This window comes from Crinia signifera, chromosome 3 (assembly GCF_055691185.1).
Source record: "Crinia signifera chromosome 3, ASM5569118v1, whole genome shotgun sequence".
Classification (NCBI taxonomy): Eukaryota; Metazoa; Chordata; class Amphibia; order Anura; family Myobatrachidae; genus Crinia; species Crinia signifera.
Window position 1 is genome coordinate 145522876 of NC_139219.1, and position 23683 is coordinate 145546558.

A 23683-nucleotide genomic window follows, 5' to 3' on the forward strand; every position below is an offset into this window, starting at 1 on the left:
CTCTCAACCCTCTCTCACCCCCTCCAACTCACCTTTTTTTTATATCTTGCTCTGTCTTAGTCTCTCTTCCTCCTCTATCTCTCCTCCCATCCTCTTTCTCCACACTACCCATCTCTCTATTTTTTCCCTCTCCCCGACAGTCTCTCACTCGCTCTCTCACCCCTCTCGCTCTCTCCCTGAAACCTTCTCTCTCACTTCCTGTATATCTCCCTTTCTCTCCCTGACACCCTCTTTCAATCCCCATATCTCCCCTTTTCTCTCCCATGACACCCTCTCTTACTCCCTATCTTTCCTCTTTTTCACCATGACTCCCTCTTTCACTCCCTGTCTCTTGCTTCTCTCCCTTGCACCCTCACTCCCTTTATCGCTCCCTGATGCCATCTCTCTCGGCAGTGGGGGTGGGGGGCCCTTTCAAAATTTTGCTATGAGGTCCACAAAGTTCTATTTATGCCCATGGATCCAGCTGTGACCACTGCTCTTCCAATGGAGCCCTGTGGTGCGCCCACTGTTGCTGCATAGTTAAATAGCAATATCCCTGGAGCCCCGCTAACACCTGCAATAGCAGACAGCATGGCTCCTGCCTAGTACCACTTAGCCTGCGCTGCACACCCGTGGTTGAAATGTGAGATGGGACTTGCTGGTGAACACTACAGGTGTCTGAATCTCTTGATTCTGACTCTGAACCATTGGCCACAGATGGAACCCTACCAATTTACTGTATGCACCGGTCCCTGTAGACCAGCTGAGCATGCCATTTATGTAATTCCTTAAGTCATATTTTTATATATTGTTTCCCCTTCTCATTTTAAAGGGGAATAGGGGGGCGGGGGGGCGGCACCAAACTCCAATTTTCCTGTGGGCGACTGGGATGAACTTACACCACATGGAATACAAGTCATTTAACAATGACTAATCATATATGGAGTGTCCAATGTGCATCACAGTCAGTTACTTACGGCCTCTTGGCAAACAGTTACTTAAAGCCTCTCAACAAACCATCTGGGAGATATAAAAAGGTACTAATTATGTTCAAATTATTTGTTGCAGGGTGCAGAAGTGTTAATCATCATTTGGAGCCTACACTTAACCCTTTTCCCAAATGAACCAAAACATTTTATAACAGTGAGTTATTATTGCATTAAATGAATGTGAAACCTTCACTTATCCACTCCATTCAAATGTGTGGCTTATTCTGTGCTGCATTGTAAAATTCACTTCCAACATCTGGCAAACTAAAAGTTGAAAGCTGAATAAGGGACATATTCCTGTTCCAACAAGTACATCTGAGGAAATAGGGAGACTGTACTGAAGGAAGGAAACAGACCTTGGGAAATAAATAATTAAACAATAAAAGGAAAACCTAAGGGGCAAATTAAATATAAGGCATAATCAAATTGGTTATGGAAATATAGACACAGCGGACAACGCTTTGAATAAATGTATGTTGATAAATAGTCTTTTCTAATTACACGTTTGCTCTAAAACTTGAGGTCCAGATTTTCTGGGCTATGGGCCAGATCTATGGCAGTCTAGACATGGAGGTCTGTTTCCCAGCTATTCCCCGCTATACACGGCTTTCTAGAAACGGCATATTATATACCTGAGCTTACGCACTCACTGGGAGAAGGGGAATTTTAGCATTGTGAATATATTAAACTACATTACTAAGTAATGGAACAAATAATATATTTAAATTACATTTCCAAGCTACATATAAGTTTTATATTTTCTTTATGCTTATTTAATAATGCCAGTAGTTTTCTTGGACAAGCAGCTAAGCGCACAGTACTTTCTACTGTTAGTACATCATGTATGTACCCTTCAGTAACCAGAGGCACACTGATACAGTTGTCATAGACAGCAGAGATTATACCGAATGATTTTTTTTTTTTTTCTTGTTTGTCGCATTTAATACGATCTAACATTAGAGATGTATGCTGGACCACTTTTGCTGGATTTGGATCTAAATTGTTGTCAGGCTTTGGATTTGCCAAATTACCATGACTGGCTTTGGATTTGTATTTGGAATGTTTATGAAAATGTACAATGGTCTTTTTTTTTGTCCCTACAGTATTATTAACCTCAATAACATTCATATCCAGTCATTTGCAAACAGGTTAGGCCACCTTACATCTCACAATATTGTTTTCTATGATATTCCTGATCAGTCCTCTACATCATTATTTCATCTTCCCTTCCTGCCAGTAGCACACAACAGGGTTACACCGTACTGCAGCAGCACCCCCACAGAGTTACACCACACTGCACCCTTACCCCTTACATTCACAGGATTACTCATATGGGCAAATTTACAAGTGAGGGCATCCCTAGGCACAACAGTAATGGCTCACCCCCCACCTCCCCATATCTAATTTCATTATATTCATTCTGTGGTTATAAACCCTCATTTGCATTTGCCAATTTAATAGAATAATAAATACGCAACTATAGGTGTGGACACACAGTATTGGGGCATACACACAGTTCTATGCAGCGGCCGTCGATAGTGATTCGATATCGATGGCCGGAGGGTGCCAGCATCGAATATAAGGGAGGGACAGCATGGGGGGGGGGTGGATGCTGCATAGAGCAGCATGGAACGGCCTTCAGTCTTCCAGATCGAAGCAGATCTAGACTTGCCTGCCAAGTCTATTTCTGCTTTCGATCCCAGGGCCATGCATCGGGATTCAACCTGGATCAAACAAAGGCAGTTGTACGTAGAGCTCTTGATATGGATGACTGCTGCACCTTTACTCTAGTCTCAGCCAGTGAAACTTGTAGCTTCTTTAAAGTCATAGCTGGCCCTTGTCACAAGTCTCCTACTTGACCTGATGCTGAGTGTTGAGGGACGGCCTTGTCTGGATGGTATGATGCAGCTTTTATTTCCAAATAGATAATCCAACCGTGCTTGGATATTACTGTGTTTGGTAGTCTTGTCTTCTATTGCACATGTCTAGAACTTTAACTTTCATTTTAGAATGCTGGATAATCCAGAATAATCAATATTTTATGAATTAGAGGTATTTTATCCACAAAAAAGTAGAGTGTGCCACCCCCAGTGTTGTGGGTTTTCTTTAAATCCACAATGCTAAAAAATGCTGATATCATGTAATTTGGCTGTTTTTGTTTCCACTTTATTATTAACATCAATAATATAAAATTTCCTTTAATTTTAAGTCCATTTAGTCCACCTTATACAGTAGCTCATACTATTGTTTTCAACGCTATTGTACAAAGGCTTTGCCTATTGTCTAAAGGCACGAACACACAGCAGTTTTTAGCACATCTATAAAACATTACCACACAGCAGTGGCAGAAAATACATTTGTGAGTGACTGAGATAGGACTGCCCTTGGGAATTCCCCCCAATAATGTTGTATTATAAAAATGACATGCACAGTTGAACAAACCAAGCACTTCATCAACAGGGGTTGCCACTTTTGTGGCTGAAATGCTTTGTTTGTTTGAGCCTTCACAAATCAACATATTATTGGGAAGCTAACAGTTGTTTTGTTATTGCCCTCTTCTCTACAGTGAGATTATTATCCTCATCCTCTCGCATATCAGTAGTGTTCATTCTTGCACCCGCTATCTTCAGAAACCCATGTAGTACCTGTTCCCTGCCTGCTGTGGTGTTTGGAGCACAGGTTTGGTTTGCATATCAATGCTGATATACAGACCACACTGTGCTAGAAGCACTACAGCAGACAGTGACAACCCAGGCAGGGAAGAGAAACTGCATGGGTTTTCAGTGATAGCGGGTGCTAGAATGAACACTATATCAGTGTTTACATCATCACACAGGTGCAATATCTATTGCTATCATGCAAAAAGTACCAATGTCCAGTACCTTGTGCATGCACAGACCTGTTCATTGTGTGCTATGATTGGTCCTGCGATGTAGGAAGCAGGATGATAATGGACAATCTGTTGCCAATCGGGGGATGTGAAAGGGGTGATGATGGCCTTAATGGGTGATAATAGAGGCATGTTGTTTAGGGGAGAGAATAGCTCAGGGATTTCCATCATAAATGTTTGTTTTTAGCCCTGGAAGCCCAACATTGATTAAGATCAAGTTTAAATGACAGAAATTGACCTTTAGTAAATAAACCCCCAGTTGTCTAAATGTTGTGTCACTGGTGTGCTGAGATGACTCATCATCACCAGTGGGTCTCTGGGAAAAGTTTTTTTCAGGAAGGGATAAGCACTAAAAATGGGGGGGTTTGGCTAAGGTACTAAATGGGACAGTCACAACATCAGGTAGAGAGAGTTAGAGGGTAGCGAGTAATAGTATACTTGCATAGTACCTGTCAGGATACTAACCAGGTGATGCCGCTGTCAGTCTTAGGAACTCTGGCATTCTCAGTGCTGGTATTGCATATTGCACCATTTCCCACAGGGCCTAATTCAGACCTGATCGCAAAGCACCTTTTTGATCAAATTGACTGCACTGCATGTGGGGCAAATTAATCTTGTGCAGAGATTTTGGTCAGCTTTTTTGTTTCTGTGCAGGGTAAATACTGGCTGCTTTATTTTAACACTGCAGTTTAGTTAATTTCAGAAAAAATATGCTTTACTATCAGGTCCGGATTAGGCCCACAATTGTAGCTATTCAGACATATAGAACATACATGAAACAAGCAGAGTAAAAATAATGCATATAATAGAGGGCATAAACAGCTATTAGGATTTGTTAATTGCTACTGTAAATACAAAAAGGGATAACTTGATACAGAAAGTCAATGCTGACAATTGGTTAATTCTGTTGATACATGAGACAAGTGGCTTGAAAGATAATTGCACTAATAGTGAAGGCAATAATAATTAAAACAATACTAAGATGTCTACGATATTTAAGTCTGGCATGCAAGCTTATCATCAGAGCCAGGACCAGTGGTGGTTTTAACTATGCCTGAGCAGCCTGATTTAGCTGGTGGGCATACATAGATATCTAAAGCATTTAACACTGCTGAGAACTCTAAAGATCCTCTTTGACATTATTATATAGAAAAGACCAGGGCCAGCTTAACAATGCTGTGGATGGAGCGGCAGCTCCAGGCCTACACATAAAAACAGACAAATCATCTCTGGCAGCATGGCGATTACCAGCTGGCCACAAGCCTGGTCATAAAACATAAGTATTAAAATTGCATTTCTATTTTGCACACAAAATTATGATTTATGTATTTTTATATATGTAGGAGACGGTGGGGCTTTTAGTGTATAGGTTCTACCAGCCTAAATTGCATTGGGCTCACCTCCTCCATCTCTCATAAAAGGCCCTTGAACATGTTCAGTTCCAGGCCGTTAATCCGGTGCTGGCAAAGACTGTAATTTCTGTATGCAACCTAATCATCCCATTAGACAGTCCTGCTTTTCGGACACTTTCCCACTGTCCAACCTGTGGGGAAGGCCGAGGGTAAGGGAGCACTCTTCACTGCTGCTCTGCATAGCACAATATAGCAAGTACAATTCTTATGTTCCCACCTAAGTAACTTGTGTAGAATTGATCTCCTCACACAGCGGGGTAGCACGTCGCTAATGTGACCTGGCAAGGTAACATACTCCTGGCTCTGGTCACCGCGAGGGATGCCTTTGTGGCTAAATAAATAGCCCCGGCGGCTCATATAGCCTGAGAAAATGACCACAGGTAACTGAATTTAGGCCTCTATGTTCATCATTATACTTGGGGTGTAAAATGAAAGCTTACATTTAAGCACCTCCAAAATGTAATAATTCCAAAGACATACTTTATAGTAATTTTTAAGTATCCTAGAGTTAAGCCTCTGCTGACCTAACGATAGCAGGGGGTTGGAATCCCAGCAATTCATTTATACTTTTTAAAAGGAAAAAATGTCAGGTCTTAAAATTGAGTTTAAGGTGATTAGTAATAAAATCCATTCAGCACAAAGGCTAATACTGCTAGAGAAAATTCTTTGTGGGTCAGTTATTTTACTGAATAAAGGACCTAAACATTTTCCCAATGATATACTTGCTTTGTATCTCAGTTAGGTGATTAACAGATATGTACTGTACAGTCCATTCTTTGTCATTTCCAATACTTCATACAGTTAGCACATGTGACACTGCACTATAAAGTATTTTTCACTTACATAATAGTGATAGATTTATCTGATACTCTTAAAATATGGTTCTTAAAATATATACAAATTAACTTGAAAACACATTTTCCAGTGGATTTTGTTTTAAAACGTTTCTTAGTTATGTTTTAAAAATATTAATTTGGAAAAGTGAGAAACAATTCAACAACTGTATGCCAAAGAATTGTAGGGGGAAAATAACCTAATTTACTGTATTACAACTAAATAATTTTATTTCCCACTTTCACTTTGACAGGGCTGCGCACCTCACTAAAGTGCGAGCGATTCGCTATTTAGGAGTTATCCAATTGTGACAAATTGGAGTATCACAAGCACCCATTATTTCTGCTTGCACCTTACTGAGGTGACAAGTAGAAATCCATCCAGTGTAGGGCATTCAGATGCAGCGCACCCAGTAGTTTACACAGGTGCATTTGAATACAACATGTGTGATATGTAATAGGCACCCACCGTAAGAAAGCAACAAAATTTCCCCAATATGTATACTTTATTAATTGACATATATCTATATATATCTATCTATCTATCTATCTATATATATATATATATATATATATATATATATATATATATATAGCTTGAAAACAGTTGACAATAAAACTGAAACATTGCTATACCGCAAGAACGTGAATTTTTCATTTATCCGAGTGCCGCACCACAGCCTATCTATTTTCATTTATATGTGAGGGCACCGGAGATATCGCTATAGTTATTGGGAGTGCCAAACCTTGGAGATATATATATAGAAAATATAAAGAACAGAGGGGCGCTCCATGGTACATGTAAACGACATTTAATAAGGATGTTGGTTATTGTTACCAAAGGAGCTGCAGTCTACATCATTGGACTTTGGTGTCTTTTTCAGTCCTTTATTAAAAGGGCTGTTAATCTGGACTAATTTGGTATTTAACCATTCAAGCGCCGCACACACCTGTTTATATATATATACTTTCTATAAGATGTTTATGTGGCAATGTATATATATAAAAAATACTAAAATATGCTAAGTAGAATGTTATCAAATAAGTTATTTGTAATGGTATTAACTGTGTTGATTAATGCATAACTTGTTAATTCGAAGTGGGTGTCCAATTCTGACCACCTATTAATGCTATTGGCTATAAAGAAATACAATGCACTAGCTTATAACTGATCCGTGTTGAAGTTTGGTGACTCGAAGTGGGTGTCCAACTGACCTCCTATCAAGGCTCATAATACTAATATAGGGACATAGGTACATCCGGCTAAATAAAGAATCAAACATTTTGATACACCTGGTTGAGAAGAAGTTTGATACCAACCCCTTATCTGCGCACGGACTATGACAAATGGCATATGGATGACAACTAATATTAAACAATAACTAAATGATACTATTAAATTATATTAAATTACCTCCAGGATAAGGAACATTAAGGAAAGATAGGCAACCTTGGAAAAGTTGAAAAGTTGTAATGACCCACCGATAGGTATACTCCTATGAATTTAAGTACACCATCGGTCTCATCTTCAAGATAAAATTTAAATTGGTATCCCAAATTAAATTATAATTCAACATGGGGACAGATTTAATAGCCTTTATATAAGTCGTAATAAGAAAATCTAATTAAATCTCCCTTAACGTAGATATTAGTTGGAACGCATTCTAGACCTTCTTGGAACGCAAACCGGAAGTAAAGACTTCTGGAGTACGGAGCCGTCCTATTATTATATTACTATTACTATTATGTTACCCATCCAATAAGTTATTAGTAATCTATTATATTCGCTAGATTACTTCCATCTTGAGTCAGACTACGTACACTTTTTGATACGTTATATATGGGCAAAATCAAATAATTAAAGTTGACCACCTTTGGAACGCACTCCCGGCTTGGTTGGAACGCAAGCCGGAAGTCTAGTATTTCATAGTAATGCGCTAGCGTAGTAGAACATAGGGCTATCGGGTGGAACGCACTTCCGGCCGGTTTGAAACGCAAGACGGAAGCACCGAAGTCCGAGATACGTAAGTGCTTTCTCGGCATCTACAAAATAGGGGAAAGATCGAGGTCCACCCCTGTAATGAACACTACCATTATTACACTATGGCATTATTTGAGGACCACTACCCATTTACCCGTGATGCGGCCCCAAGGTAGACGATTATCACAGGGATTAACTAGGTCATCATGGGAATGGGAGGATGTGACATCATCCCCCTCCCTCTATAAATTCAGAATAGGAGTATACCTCTCATTATGGTGAATTTCCCTGTACGAGAAGGAGCTCATTTGGGAGGTAAGGTTTGGCACTTCTTTCAGCCACCAAACTGACTATATCCCTGCTATGTAAACCCTATCTAATTGACAGTAATTAGTCCATTAATTTGCAACTGTTCGTTAAAAATAAGTTATTAGCAAATATTTATTAATATGAAGTAAGTTTTACAGTCGGAATTATTATTCATATAATTTTAAATTTATGTTAATTATACTTGTAATTTATATGAATTTTTTATCATAATTTTTATCATGATTAAGACTCTTTAAATCAGTCTATCAATTATTATACTGTGAAAATATGTCCCTATATGAATTGTTTTTAGGATTCATCTGGTGCTTTCTGTTTGGGATAATTATCCAATATAAGACTACACTAAAAGAATTGGTATGTGCTATACTATTATCAATCCTCACTTATAGTTCACTAATAAACCAAAGAACCCTATTGAACCACATTCACCTATTTCAGGTCCAGCACTGAATGCAAAGGATATTTGCATATTTGCACATTTATCAGATAATAGGTATGTAATTCATGAACTCTAGAAGAACACCACTGGTACAGTTTCCAGGGATGGTAATAATAGCCCTTTTTAATTATAGGCTAACATAATACTATCCTAATCCCCATTGAGAAAAACTATCTCGGGATCCCCCTAAAGAATTAGGACGGTTAGCTGATACAGTTCCAAGGTTGGTGCACTTTCACAAATCACCCTAACACTATGGAATAATAGAATTAAAGGTGTAATACCACGTGATTAATTCTAAATATTGGATATTATAGGAAACTTCACTGTAACGTTATAAGGACAAAGTATAACACGTCTGGATACCTATTGGAAGGTATTAGTCCTGTACTTCTTCACTATAAATCACAGAAATCACTCTATCATTAAAATGATAATAAGGAATTAAATATGCACTTTAGCGTACTTTCAATCAAACTCACTAATAAATAAATAATGTCAATAATAATTAAATCAATCTATTCCTCCACCATTCTCACCTCCACCCACTTTCATTCTTCGGTTCTTTCCATTTTTAATATCTATTTTAATAATACTACTAGGATAATCCATGTTTTCACTATATGTATATTAAAGTATTGTCTGTATTTATAGAATTTTAACTATTTCCCCTGATGAAGTCTATATTAGACGAAACGCGTTGGGACATTGTTTGAACCACTTAAGAGTCAAATAAAGAACCTCTTGGAAATCCAACGTCTTTTGGTTTTATGAACATTGATGTGACATATGGACATTTAATTCAGGCACTATACCACCATTTGGGAAGTGTATTGTGGGTATTGTTTCCTAGCCCTCAGGAAACCTGGTGGTTAAGCAGCCGCAATTGAAGTATAAGTTGTTTCTAATATTATTGTGCATATAAGCGCGAGAGGAGTATTGGGGATAATATATATATATATATATATATATATATATATATATATATAGCGCAGTACAGATGGTGTAATGGTTAGCATTACTGCCTCACAGCACTGAGGTCATGGGTTCAATTCCCACCATGGATCTAACTGTGCGGAGTTTGTATATTCTCCCTGTGCTTGGGTTTCCTAAGGGTACTCCGGTTTCCTCCCACAATCCAAAAATATACTTGTAGGCTAATTGGCTCCAAACAAAATTAACCCTAGAATGTGTGTGTGTGTGCGTGTATATGTGATAGGGAATATAGATTGTAAGCTCCACTGGGGCAGGGACAGATGTGAATGTTCAAATTTTCTCTGTAAAGCACTGCGGAATATGTATGTGCTATATAAGAAAATGTTAATAAATAAATATAAATATATATTAAAATTTAGTACTAGATATAGAGCATACAATATAAACTAAGCTGAACATGAAGAAACCAAATAATTGAATAGTTATATGTCCTCAAGCTCCCAGTACTGCCTTTTGAAACTTTTTAAAAATAGACAAGGCGTCCCAATGGTGACGTGATCTTGAAGCAAAAGAGAAAGTAAATGCAATTTCAACTAATCTACAAGGATCAGGTTGATCTAGTACCTTGAGGGGTATACTGTATTGCACATTATGGACAACATTGAACTGGAGAACCTACTATGAACTTAAGCAGGTAGTCCATGTGGAAATGGTTAAACATTGTAAATGCCCCAACAACAGTAAAGTGGGTTAAAAGCTTTTGCATTATTTAATGAATGTGAAAATAATACCTCTTCAGGTGTCGTACAGAACACCTTCATAAGCCAAACCAAATAGTTTAGTGCCATCTGTTTAGCTCATTGTTTAATTGTTTCTTAACACCATAACAAACAAAAAACACACCTCGTTGAGTACAAGAGACTCAAAGGATGAAATTACACCAGGAAAATACAACAACTTGTCAACTCATCACTGTGGGGGAGGAGGGAAGTGGGGATTTATCAAATTCTTATTCTTGTATTACAATGGTATGATACTAGCAGCACTCATGTACGCTTAATTGAAATACAATAGAAAGACGGTGCATACATTCTATGCGCAAACTACTTTCTTTCCCACTAAAACAAGAATGAGTTATTTTATAGCAATCATCAATGTAAAGACATATGGTACACTGCATATACAGGTGCAATTTGTATATGAGTCTACATAATCATAAGTAAAAAATATAAAATCTCATCCATACAGGTCACTACAGTCTCATCCTTCCTGGTAAAAACAATAAAAGTATCATAAAAGAACACATGCAGCAAGTAAATTTTCCATTGTTCAGTTTTAAATCGCTCATTTGATAAACAAAACAACAAACAAAAACATACTAATGTCACTAAAACATTAGATATCAAAGTATATATATATATCACCATATATCTTACAAATCAAACATTGTAAAATGTTTATTGCAAAACTAAATAAGCATTGAATAAGCGCCCCCCGCTATTTCCCCCGCTGGAAATAGCGGCAGGGACTGAATATTCCCCTAACTCTACATTTTGCTCCCACATATTTAGAACATATTTCCGACGACTATATTCTTTTAATTGTTTCAGATAATTAACATAAGTGTAAGGAGACAGATAAGTTAATGTCATTAAGTTGGAATGTACACTTACCCCTGTCGCCTATGCAAGTATAACACAGGAGAGAGTGAGGGGGTCAATGATAGGGTAAAAGTGTGTGTGTGTGTGTGGGGGGGGGGCCTGGAGGAAGAAATGTGGAGGTTATGGGGATTAAACCACTGCTAGACACTGCAGAATGCCCTGTTTAAGGCAGTGGCTACCATAATATACATCTATAAAGTTTAATTTGAATTAAAATATGCTTTAGTTTACAATTAATTAACATAAAGCCTAATTAAATTCAATGACATCTTTAAAATGTTTAAGATAAGTAAATCGTGCCAATACAATACTTACTGATTGCTCATTCAAGTCCTGCGAGTCGTCCATGAAGGTCTCTAAATAGGCTCCAAATGTTTGCTGTGAGTGTAGTTGTCTCGTATGTGCAATATAATTCCTGCATTCAGGGATAATGGGAAAAATAAGTCTTAGTGTGTGGTTCTGTTCACAGAACATTAACACAACGACTAAATCCAACATGTTGCTTTCATTATTAGTTATCATTTAATGATGGGGAGCGGGGGCCATGCTGCACGCTATCGCTAGCGATATCATCCCTTGTCCTGCATGTACAGGAGGACATCGCTAATGACCCGAACACATCATTAACAATATAGTACATATACACTAGACCAGTGGTAGCCAACCCTAGCCCTCGAGAGCTACCAACAGTTCACATTTTCCAGACAACCTAGCTGCTGCACAGCTGCACTCATTAATCACTGACACATTTTAAAAGATACACAGATGGAGCTAATTAGCTCACTTGTGATTCTGTGAGGAGACCTGCAAAACATGCACTGTTGGTAGCTCTCGAGGACAAGGGTTGGCTACCCCAGCACTAGACGATATGCATGGAAATATCATTGATATCATTATTGTGAATATCATTAAAAAAAAATGGTACTTGTTTCCCAGAAGGGCGCCCACGATTTTGATCTTAGGCATCGCAAGGAAAAAAATCGCATCGGTCGCATCGCATGCGGCCAAAAAATCGCATGCGATGCGACCGACGCAATTACCGCGATTTTACATAGGGAACAATGTTAAATGGCCCAATTGACCTGATTTCACATAGGGAACAATGTTAAATGGCCCACAGACCCCAAATACCCACCCTGAAGTGTGAAATGGCCCCCCAATTGTTAACGCCACCCCACGATCAACGTCAACCCAAAGCGTGGCGAGCACAGTGAGCCCGCGAGGGGTGGCGGTAAGCGTCCTCCGACCTTTTCATACCCCCACTATCCACGTCGGCGTGGAGTTGAGAATAGAAAGTGTGGCGAGCGCAGCGAGCCACCGAGCCCGAAGCGTGGGGAGCGTAGTGAGCCCCGCGAGGGGACGCGGAACACGCTCCCGAAGCGTGACGAGCGTGGCGAGCGTAGCGAGCCCCACGAGGGGACACGGATTACTTAACATGTATTCCGCGTCCCCTAGCGGGGCTCGCTGCGCTCGCCGCGCTTCGGGCTCGTATTCCGCGTCCGCTCGCCACGCTTCGGGCTCGCCACACTTTCTATTCTCAACTCCACGCCGACGTGGATAGTGGGGGTATAAAAAGGTCGTAGGACGTGTACCGCCGCCCCTCGCGGGCTCGCTGCGCTCGCCACGCTTCGGGTTGATGTTGATCGTGGGGTGGCGTTAACAATGGGGGGGGCATTTCACACTTATGGGTGGCTATTTGGGGTCTGTGGGCCATTTAACATTGTTCCCTATGTAAAATCGGGTCAATTAGGCCATTTAACATTGTTTCCTATGTAAAATCGGTAATTGCGTCGGTGGCATCGCATGTGATTTTTTTGGCCGCATGCGATGCGACCGACGCAATTTACATTTTACCATGCATTTCTATGTAAAATCGCGGCCATCGCATCGGTCGCATCGCATGCCATTATAATGGCATGCGATGTACATGCGATGCCCGCGATGGGCGCCCTTCTAGGAAACAAGTACCCAAAAAATCATCTAGTGTGTATGCACCATTCACACGAGTATATAATTCATAGCTTAATCCCTCATTAGGTTTTGCAAGGCAGAGTGGACCAAACAGTTAAGACAACAGACCTGAGCCATGTGAAAACCTCAAATTACATTGCAGAAGAGGAATCATGAATAACAAACCTCAGAACAGTGGGTGACTGACTGCAGTGCTTAATAAAATATCTATCGACATATTGTAGCCATGTATTAAAGTTTTTTAGTGCAGCAACTTATTGGCTGATTAGAATTTATATAAAATGAATATGAATGGCTCCTGTCAGGACCACAATTCAACACAACATTTGCCTCTGCTAATTTCTTTATCCCTTGTGCAATCACAGAGCCCAAACTCTCCTCCCAGCCACAAGGAGGCAGCCTCATTCTGTTTGACTACATTGCCGCTGCAACACAGGTTGCAGAACAAAATTCAGTTATTATTAATATTGAACTTTATTTGCAGCCATAAGTGGTTTATGTAGTATAACAGTAACACTGTACAGGATAATATAGTACAGTACATAGAACAGTACAATACAGTAGACAAGTAACAAATAGCACTATAACTCTTAACAAAGCCACTGAGGCAAATGGTGTAACCTGAAATCTGTGCCTATTGGCAGATAACAGGTCTAGGTCATCAGAGAAACAAAAACAATGAAGGAGTGGAGCTCCAGGGGCAGAGCGCTCAAGGAGGAAAAGTAGGGTGTAGCTGATGTGTAAAAAAAGTAGGGGTGGGGAACTTCCAGTTCCGGTGCTATGGAGTAAGGAGCTACTTCTCCCTGCTCCGTGTCCTGCCTCACTCCCCGGCAGTATTACACAGCTCCTGGAGCCTCAAATCACGGCAACACTCACCCCTCCTCTCGCCTAGCACCCCTCTTCACAGAGCCTATGTGTCTCCCGATATTAGACTTCACTTCATGCCCAAAATGCGGCAAGATCGCAGCATCTCTGCTTCACTGTTTCTGGGAATCTCAGCCTCCAGCCTCAATCTTGTCTGTGTATTAACTTTACTGGGTGGTCGGGAGTGGCTCAATGCAAAGAAATTATACTTTTACTTACAATTCTGTTTACGATCTCAAAGAAATGAATCTTGAAACACTGGATTGCCAGGTCTGGTCCTAGGTTGGCGATCTACATTGAATGACTCTGGAACAAATGTACTATGACCTCTAAATATCTTCCGACGTTATTGGGCTCTGGAGAGACGATGTTCCGCAAAAAATTGGAAAGATATATCTCTACCCTCGATGCTGACACCCAATCGAAGATGTAACAACATTCAGAGTATCAATCATGGTCTTTTTTAAGGGGTACTTCTAATTAGATCGTTAGTAATGCATATCAATAGTGATTCTGCCCCATTCTTTCTTTCATTTGTACTTAACTATACCCCACATCTATTCCATTTGTTGTTCAATTTCATCTAAGACTTATAGTATATGAGCTTTAGCCTGGGGTTCGCTCAGAGACACTGAGAATAAGTACCAAATACGAGAACTGGTTAACATGTAGCCTCATTACCCCCCCCCCCCCCCCAACAACCACACACACACTTTAAAAGTTTTATTAAGTTAATTTGGTGTGTGGGTCCCAATCAAATTTATGAGAAGCGTGGCGAGCACAGTGAGCCACGCGAGGGGACGCGTAATCCGTGGCCCCTCACGGGGCTCGCCACACTATATAAAATCAACTCCACGCCGACGTGGATAGTGGGGGTATGAAAAGGCTGGCGACCGCGATACGCCGCCCATCGCGGGGCTCGCAATGCATCGGGCTAACGTGGATACTGGGGGTGATGCAAAACACTGGCAGAGGTGCTTGCATCACGTGTCATACTAAGCACCCATTACATCTGTGCCATGGGTGCTTATACAATGAAAGATCGCATCCCAAACTGTAGCCAGTAAGTACTTCAACGTTTCAAAATTTATTATTTGTCTTCTGAAGACAAAATAATCAATTTTGAAACGTTGAAGTACTTCCTGGCTACAGTTTGGTATCTGTGAGAGTGTCGTGAGTGCCGCACCTTGTATCCCTACATTGTTGCTTCATGCTGTGAAGGCACCGACCACATTTGAAAAAGGTTATTGGGAGTGCCAAACCCTGCTATAATATATATATATCTATATATATATATATATATATATATATATATATATATATATATATATATATAGAGATATATATATATATATATATATATATATATATATATATATATATAAAGTGGTGTCGACCCGGCACTCCGCTGTCCTGGAACCAAATACCTGGGTGCATTTGTAGAAAGTAGATAGTGGTAGAGATGTAACCCACTTGGGGTGATGCATCACATGGCACTCCAAGGGTTTTGAGGTGAATTCAAAGCAAGTTTATTGCAACAGTTTCGAGGCTACTTGGCCCCTTCGTCAGGCTTACAGCAAGAATTCTTGCTGTAAGCCTGACGAAGGGGCCAAGTAGCCTCGAAACTGTTGCAATAAACTTGCTTTGAATTCACCTCAAAACCCTTGGAGTGCCGTGTGATGCATCACCCCGAGTGGGTTACATCTCTACCACTATATATATATATATATATATATATATATATATATATATATATATATATATCAAGTAGTATATCCGGCACTCTGTTATAGATTTAACTTGCCCGGTGCCTTCAACAGCAGATTCGTATCCTCCAATAATAAACAATAAACTGCGGCACTCAGAGGTCTTGGTGAATAGATCTGTATTCACAATGCAGAACTAACGTTTCGGAGCACGCACGCTCCTTTTTCAAAGTGAACTGGTGAGACGAAAGCACACTACATTTTATATATATATATATAAGCAGGGGGGGCCCGGCACTCAGCTGTATCAGTCCAAATACTTGCTTGGGTAGCCTTCCAATAGTGCATAGCACCAGTACAGTTAGATAGCTTGAACAGGTGGCACTCACCAGACTTGATCAATTTGTAAAAAGCCTTTATTAGTCCCTAAAACTAATAAAGGATTTTTACAAATTGATCAAGTCTGGTGAGTGCCGCCTGTATTCAAGATATATATATATATTTAGAAAATACAAACAAAGGAGCGCTCCATAGCATAGCATAGTTTGTATTTTCTAGATTGAGTGACCATTCGAATCCAGGTGTTGATAGGAGCTGCCGGTCATAAAAAGACCAGAGTGCAGGAGACTGGAAGTTTGGGTATTAACCCTTTGGAAATTGGACTTTTATGGGACTTGCGCACTTACTACCTGTATATATATATATATATATATATATATATATATATATATATAGAGTTGGGTAGGTGTTGTCCTGTTTGGAGAACACACAGCACGGCACTCGAGGTCTTGTGAAGAATGTGAAATTTATTCAAGCACCTACCCAACTCTGCATTAATTCCTGCAAAGGCACCGGGGCAATTAACCCCTTAGCAAGGAGTGCCGGATCGCCATCCAGTGTATATATATATATATATATATATATATATATATATATATATATATATATATATATATATATAATGTTCTGGTTGAAGCAGGCACTCACCACAGGTAATATATCATAGTTGAAAAGAATTTATTTCATCTGAAGTCAGTCGACGTTTCGGTCCACAACAGGGACCTTTGTCAAGACAGGAACATGTCACTCAGCAGACAGGAAACACCAGGCAGTGTTTCCTGTCTGCCTGGTGTTTCCTGTCTGCTGAGTGACATGTTCCTGTCTTGACAAAGGTCCCGAAACATCGACTGACTTCAGATTAAATAAATTATTTTCAACTATGATTTATTACCTGTGGTGAGTGCCTGCTTCAACCAGAACATTTATATTTGTGACTTTGCTTCCTTTAAAGTGGAGCACCGCTAAGCTGCCCCTTGATTGCATTGAGTGCGGTTTATAGATATGACTATATATATAGATAGATAGATAGATAGATAGATAGATAGAGAGAGAGAGAGAGAGAGGCATTGAGAAAGATACATTTGTATCGAAACCGGTCGGCGGCTTGTGGATACAGAGGAGGCTATTAGGACATTTAACATCCATATCTTGCATCCAGGGATGCCTGTTGAGTATACCAACTATGCTTTGTTGTCTGCATTTTCTTTGTGAACAATAATATATGGTGAGAGTCCTGTGATCCTACCTCTGCCTTTGTTTTATACTGCACTGTTTGTCTTTATTAAAACATTATTGCACCAAGAAGATTCTCTTCTTTTATCTCTGAGTGTCTACCATCACATTCGGGGAAAAGAAAATAGGAGGAGAGAAGGATCTATTCTGGGTGAAATTACTATCCCCACTCAATCAAACGCAAAAGTCTACAAAATTAGTAGACAAAATATTCTGGTACAGGTTGAAAAACTTCTAAACCTTGGCTTATCTTAGAAACTTATTTCAAATAGTATTACACTATATTTGTTTCTCTCTCTGCTTTTTGGGTTAATATATCCTAAGGAAATAGGAGAGAGAAATTATTCATCTTGGACAAAGCGCTTTGGAATAACCCAGAAAACATTGTGGTATTGTACAGTATGTCCTTTTTGATTGAAGTGGTTCTTCAATCTACTGTTTTATTCTGAGGCTGCCTGTCATAGCGCACGATATATTGATTTGAAATCTTTCTTTCTATTGTATCAATGTTAGTATTTTTTATTTTACGACCGTAAAAACCTGTCGTATTCGTATTTTTACAAAAATACTAATTAATACACCATCAAAAAAATACGCCAATGTAATTTTGAAATTTACTATCAAATCGTATTTTAAAATACAAACGTATACTATGCGTATTCTAGTACAAGTCATAAAAAAATACTCCAAAAAAATACACCTTAATTTGCAGGTGTATTTCACAAAATCAGACTTTTAACATGTGTATACTAGGTGTATTCTAGTACAAGTTGTAAAAAAATACGACTCCGTACAACATCGAAAAATACGAATCTCAAAAATACGACACCTGTGTAAATTATGCTCCAGAATACGAATGTATATATGAAATACTCCACCGATAACAGTCGTATTCAGTCCTATACAAAATACGGTACTTGTTTCCTAGAACGGCGCCCATGATCTTCATCGTATGGGATCCTAAAAATCTCATTGCATCGCATCCCCCTGGAATATTGTGGCATGTGATGCATGCAATGCAATGCTATTTTTAATTGTACAAGCACCCATGCCATGGGATGTGATGGGTGCTTACAATGAGATGTACCCCCAGTATCCACGCCATCCCGATGCGTGGCAAGCACACCGACCTTTTTACACCCCCACTATCCACGGGGGATTACGTTACATGTATTCCGCGTCCGCTCGCCACGCTTCGGGCTCATTTTCCACGTCTGCTCGCCACGCTTCGGGCTCGGTGGCTCGCCACACTATCTAAAATCAACGCCACACCGACGTCGATAGTGGGGGTATGAAAAGGTTGGAGGACGCGTACCGCGGCCCCTCGCCACGCTTCAGGATGGCATGGATACTGGGGGTTACATCTCATTGTAAGCACCCATCACATCTCATGGTATGGGTGCTTGTACAATTAAAAATCGCATCGCATTAAGCGATATTTAATTGTACAAGCATTGCATCGCACACCACTAAATAAGGTATACGATGCCATGCGATGGGCGGCGTGCTAGGAAACAAGTCCCCAAAATTCAAATACGAATAAGACATAGTTGTATTCTTAGTACATTTTGCCCTATGCCCCACACTGTAATGCTCATAACACATTATACCACACACCTTCATGCCAATTACAGAATGAATGTACTGTATACAGTTACAGGAGATACCTCTAAACATTATGACACTTTGAAACAAAGAAAAAAAAGCATCAATGATGCACATTAATAGAGAATCAGTGATCCTATATAATCGCAGCCACACAATTGGGTCTGAATCTGACTTTTAGAATAGGTAGGTGCTCTGTGTGCTGTGTTGCAGTGCAGCCACTACATGCCCTAGTGGAACACAAGCCACAAAGCATTTTTGTTCAACAATTAAATAACTTCATTAAACAGACCAGGACACTACAAAGCACACAATATGTCCCTCTTTTCCCTCTGTCCAGTGTCCAAGTCAAAAGGGGCAGAGTGGCAGCTGCACAAAGAGAGAGAACTGAAGATAAAGGGAGGATTAGTGCACCCAGGTCTCTCCAGACAGTGACCGGACAATGCGCAGAGTCACACTGCCGGCAATGTTAAAAACTCCAAGCACACGCTTCCCCCAACATTGTAAAACTAACCCTACTCCCCCTGCCAGTAATTGTGGAGCTGCATCATCTTGAGGTATTACGACGGCAGCTCTGGGGGCTCCCCAAGCTTGGTTATTGGGAGGGGGACTGGAAGCTCCAGCCATGTGGTGCTGAATCGCAAGCCAATCAGAGCTTGCAGTCATGCATCCAACCAGGAGCCCACGCTGCCTGATTGGCTGATGGACTGCAAGTTCCAGCACTGCATTTGAAAATACCCTAATCCCTTATCGCAGCCTGTATGCTCGGCCTCCCAGCGACCTCCTCTCTTTAGCACCGTACTCTGCTGCATACCCCGGGCACACACAATGGTCGTGCAGACCTCGTCTACAGGGGACGGTCTTTTCTGTCTTAATAGGCATCGGCTCCCCACAGGTACTGTCAGCGCTGCTCTCTCAAGCCAACACGGGGTCAGACCTATTGTTCCACCAATGACTGGTGTGTTATCACCTTCCACTTTATCAATGATCCAGGCCTAATACATCTGCTCGTCAGTAAGAATGCAGAAAGATGCAATGGCTGGCATGATCCTCCTTACCGAAGCTCAGCATTGCTGGCATTAGTATATATGGAACCCACCCATATACATCACATGTCCCATTTATACATCTAATCAACATTATTGCAGAAGCAAAACACTAAATATTCCCATTCAGCTCCATCCCTATTCATGAATTAGTGAAAAGAGTGAAGAATTGAAAGAGTGAACAAGTTGTCTATGGCAACCAATCAGCTATTGCGTATAGTTTTGTAGAATGCACTTTTAAAGATTATGCCAAAGCTGATTGGTTACCATGGGCAACTTCTTCACTGGCTCACTTCGCCACTGCTTTACTGATTCATGAATAGACTAGTTATACCTCTTTTACACCAGACCCTGGTCTTTAAACACAGGAGTTTCCAGTGGCAGACCCAGCTTCATAGCCCATTTATACAGCTCTTCGTCCTGGGTCAGACCCAGGTCTGTGCTGTTTACACTGAACCTGGGTCAGCCCTGCTTTTCCCTATGGTTGCCAGGGGCTCCATGCTTGTTGCCAGGGGGATTACATAGGGGGTTACAAACTCATTGTCATAGGGGTTACATGCCCATTGTCATAGGGGTTACATACTCATAGCAAATGGGATTACATGCACGTTGCCCAGGGGGAGTCAAATGCTCGTTGCCCAGAGGGAGTTAAATTGCCCACCCACCCGCCTGCCCATTGCTGGAATATGATGCACATCGCTCACCCTCCTCCTTTAAGCACTTGGTCCCTTACTGCCCATCAGTGCTGGCTGCTACTGCCTGTCAGCAATGTATGGGAGAGAGCAGCAGTGGACCGTCTGTAGGCAGTGCCCAGAGTCTGTGTGCCATCCCTCCCGGCTGCTGTCTTTTGCCGCTGCGGCAATGCACTGCGCAGACTTCCGGAAAGTACGTCCCACGCTTCTGGAATCCATCCAGTGCTACCCGGATGTCCCAAACTGGGTTGGGACCATTTACACCACCCACTACCCAGGTCCTGCCCATGTTCCACCCTGGTCAGGACTTGGGTAGGGTTTTATCTTCTAGAAGGTGCTAAATAAATACGAAGTACAATCTGTAAAATTCTGTCTGCTTACAGTACACAGTACTGTATATGTTCATAACACTTCACAAGATTTGTCTGATACACAGTAGAGAACACTGCCTGAAGGCTCAAAATACTGTAAGCTTTTCTACTTTGACTGAAATATTTTACAGGACCATAGGTTTGTCTTTTCTGAGTTGTGAGTGGTTCATTACACAGCTACTGTATGTCTCAAAACACAACCCATTCAGCACTTCCTGGATTGCCAACCGATGACATGGTAGAGCAGGAAAGGAGAGTCTGCCAATGTCAGTGCCTGTACTACATACTTCTACTCAGTACTGAAAATTCAGGTTGGGGATGGCTAAAGGGTGTGTAGAAAATAATAGAATCTGATTGGTTGTTATGTTCAGCATCACTTCTTTCCATTTTTTGAATCTTTTAGTAAATTTACCCATAACCGTTCACACAGGGATGTAACTCATACTTGCCTACTTTTGAAAACTAGTGTCAGGGAGATCAAAGTTGGTAATAGAATTTTGCAAAGTGCCCCATTAAGGGGGCAGGTCATGCTCCACCCAAAGGGCGTGTCTAGTTCCATTTATGGAGAGATTGTGAACATGGCACCTAGAATTGTGGGTGTGTACTGCTACACAGGAGAGGAATCTTTTAAAAATTACTTATATACAAATGACGATGAGCCCCAAAGCAGTTAGTAAGAGCTACTATACTTTCTAAAGTGCTGGGAAATGGTGCTGATGATTCAATGTAAATATATCTATCTCTCATTCCTTTTCACCAAAAATGTAACAGTGTAATGTGGGCTAGGTGAAATGAGGGAGATTGCAAGACTAATAAGGGAGATTGCTGCTATTTCAGGGAGTCTCCTGCAGAATGCAGGAGGGTAGGCAACTATGGTGTAACTAGTACTGTGAGAGCCCCATAGCAAAATTTGGAAAGGGCCCCCCTCCGCCACCAGAGAGGGAAGTACAGGACAAGAGGTGAGGGGGGGTAGATGAGGAAAGGATGGAGTGGAGGGGGGGTTAAAGGAGAAGAAAGGTGGGTAAGGGATTAGATGGGGCTATAGGAGGAGAGAGATGGTGGGGGAGGACAGAGGGGTGACAGAGGAGGAGAGGGAGGAGTAGAGGAGGAAAGAAATGGGTGGATGAGGAGCGAGGGAGTACATGAGGAGCAGCAAAGCAGGAGAGGGAGTAGAGGAGGAGAGAGGGGGAGTAGAAGACGTGAAAGGTGGTAGAGGAGATGAGTGGGGTTAGTATATGTAAGGGGTGGCAGAGGAGGGGAGGAGCAGGGGTAGAGAAGGAGAGGGGGGTTGCACCACTGAAGATTGGCACAGGATAGCGGTGCAACCACTGCCCGCACATCAGTATATACTTTTTTTTTAAAGGATACAGGGAATTCTCCAAACCACCAGGCCCCATAGCGATTGCATCCCCTGCACCCTCAGTAGTTATGCCACGGAGTTCACCTACAGTACATATACTATGGCATGTTCATAAGTAAGGCCTGTTAAGATCTAAGAAATACAGATAAGCTTCATTAAATGTATGCACATAGCTACATTTACACAACCAACTATATTGCATTTACATTTTTGCGCTTATGTTGGAAATGTAGTGATGACATATGTCACAGAGAAAACTGCCAGATATACATTATGCAACCAATTTCCCATTAACATCTGTCAAGAAATTTTAGGAAATAGAGCAATCCCCCAAATATGCATTATACAACCAATTTCCCCATCACCATGAAAAACAGAGGAGGTGTTGTTTTCCTTGTTGCCATTGTCCTCATATGAAATATTTCCTAGTAGTATGAAAATGGATTTCCAGGTCTTTATGGGGAGCTCATCAGTGTTATTTCCCATGACCTCATACATTTGGTGTAACACTGCACACATATGCCAAAAATGTAGGAATACATAAGAAATGTAACTCAGCTGGATACGTTCTCCATCTTGTTTCAAACATGGTGCTGATACTGGATAGGTCAGGAGGCTGAAAAAAGGCTGTCATATATTCTTATTTACATAAAACGAAACAGCTTTTCTGAAAGTTAATCCTAGAATGCCAATGTTTAATTGTGAGAATTGCTACAGGTAGTCCATTATTGTTGGGATAAACTAATCCTTAAATACTTCGTTATCTTGCCTACAATTCTCTTTGAACAGCTGGTGCATTACGTGATTTAAAGGCAAGTGGAGATGATGCTGAATTGAACATATATCTGCTCGAACTAGACCTTGTGTGTTTTCACACTTCACATGCTCTGTGTCTGTGTATATGCAGTATCCAGGCACATGATCAACAGTTCACAATGTCAACAAAAACATTTAAATTGAGATTTTTGAACTTGTTTAAACCATCTACATCCTTAAAATGTCATGTTCACAATGTCAACATCTGAATGAAATGTTGCCATGTTAAG

At 40.7% G+C, this 23683-nt stretch overlaps 1 protein-coding gene across 10 annotated transcripts in view; it reads right to left on the bottom strand.

Moving 5' to 3' along the window:
- The window catches only part of EYA4 (EYA transcriptional coactivator and phosphatase 4), a 274048-nt gene that overhangs the window by 213393 nt on the left and 36972 nt on the right, over positions 1–23683 (bottom strand). For 8 of the 10 annotated variants that reach the window (XM_083176667.1, XM_083176666.1, XM_083176664.1 and 5 more), the window contains exon 2: positions 11766–11865. In XM_083176667.1, coding sequence (XP_083032793.1) covers positions 11766–11776 — 11 coding nt within the window. In that variant the 5' untranslated portion in view covers positions 11777–11865. Of the gene's footprint in view, positions 1–11765; positions 11866–23683 lie in introns of those variants that run through there. The other 2 variants (XM_083176670.1, XM_083176672.1) reach the window with 2 other exon arrangements.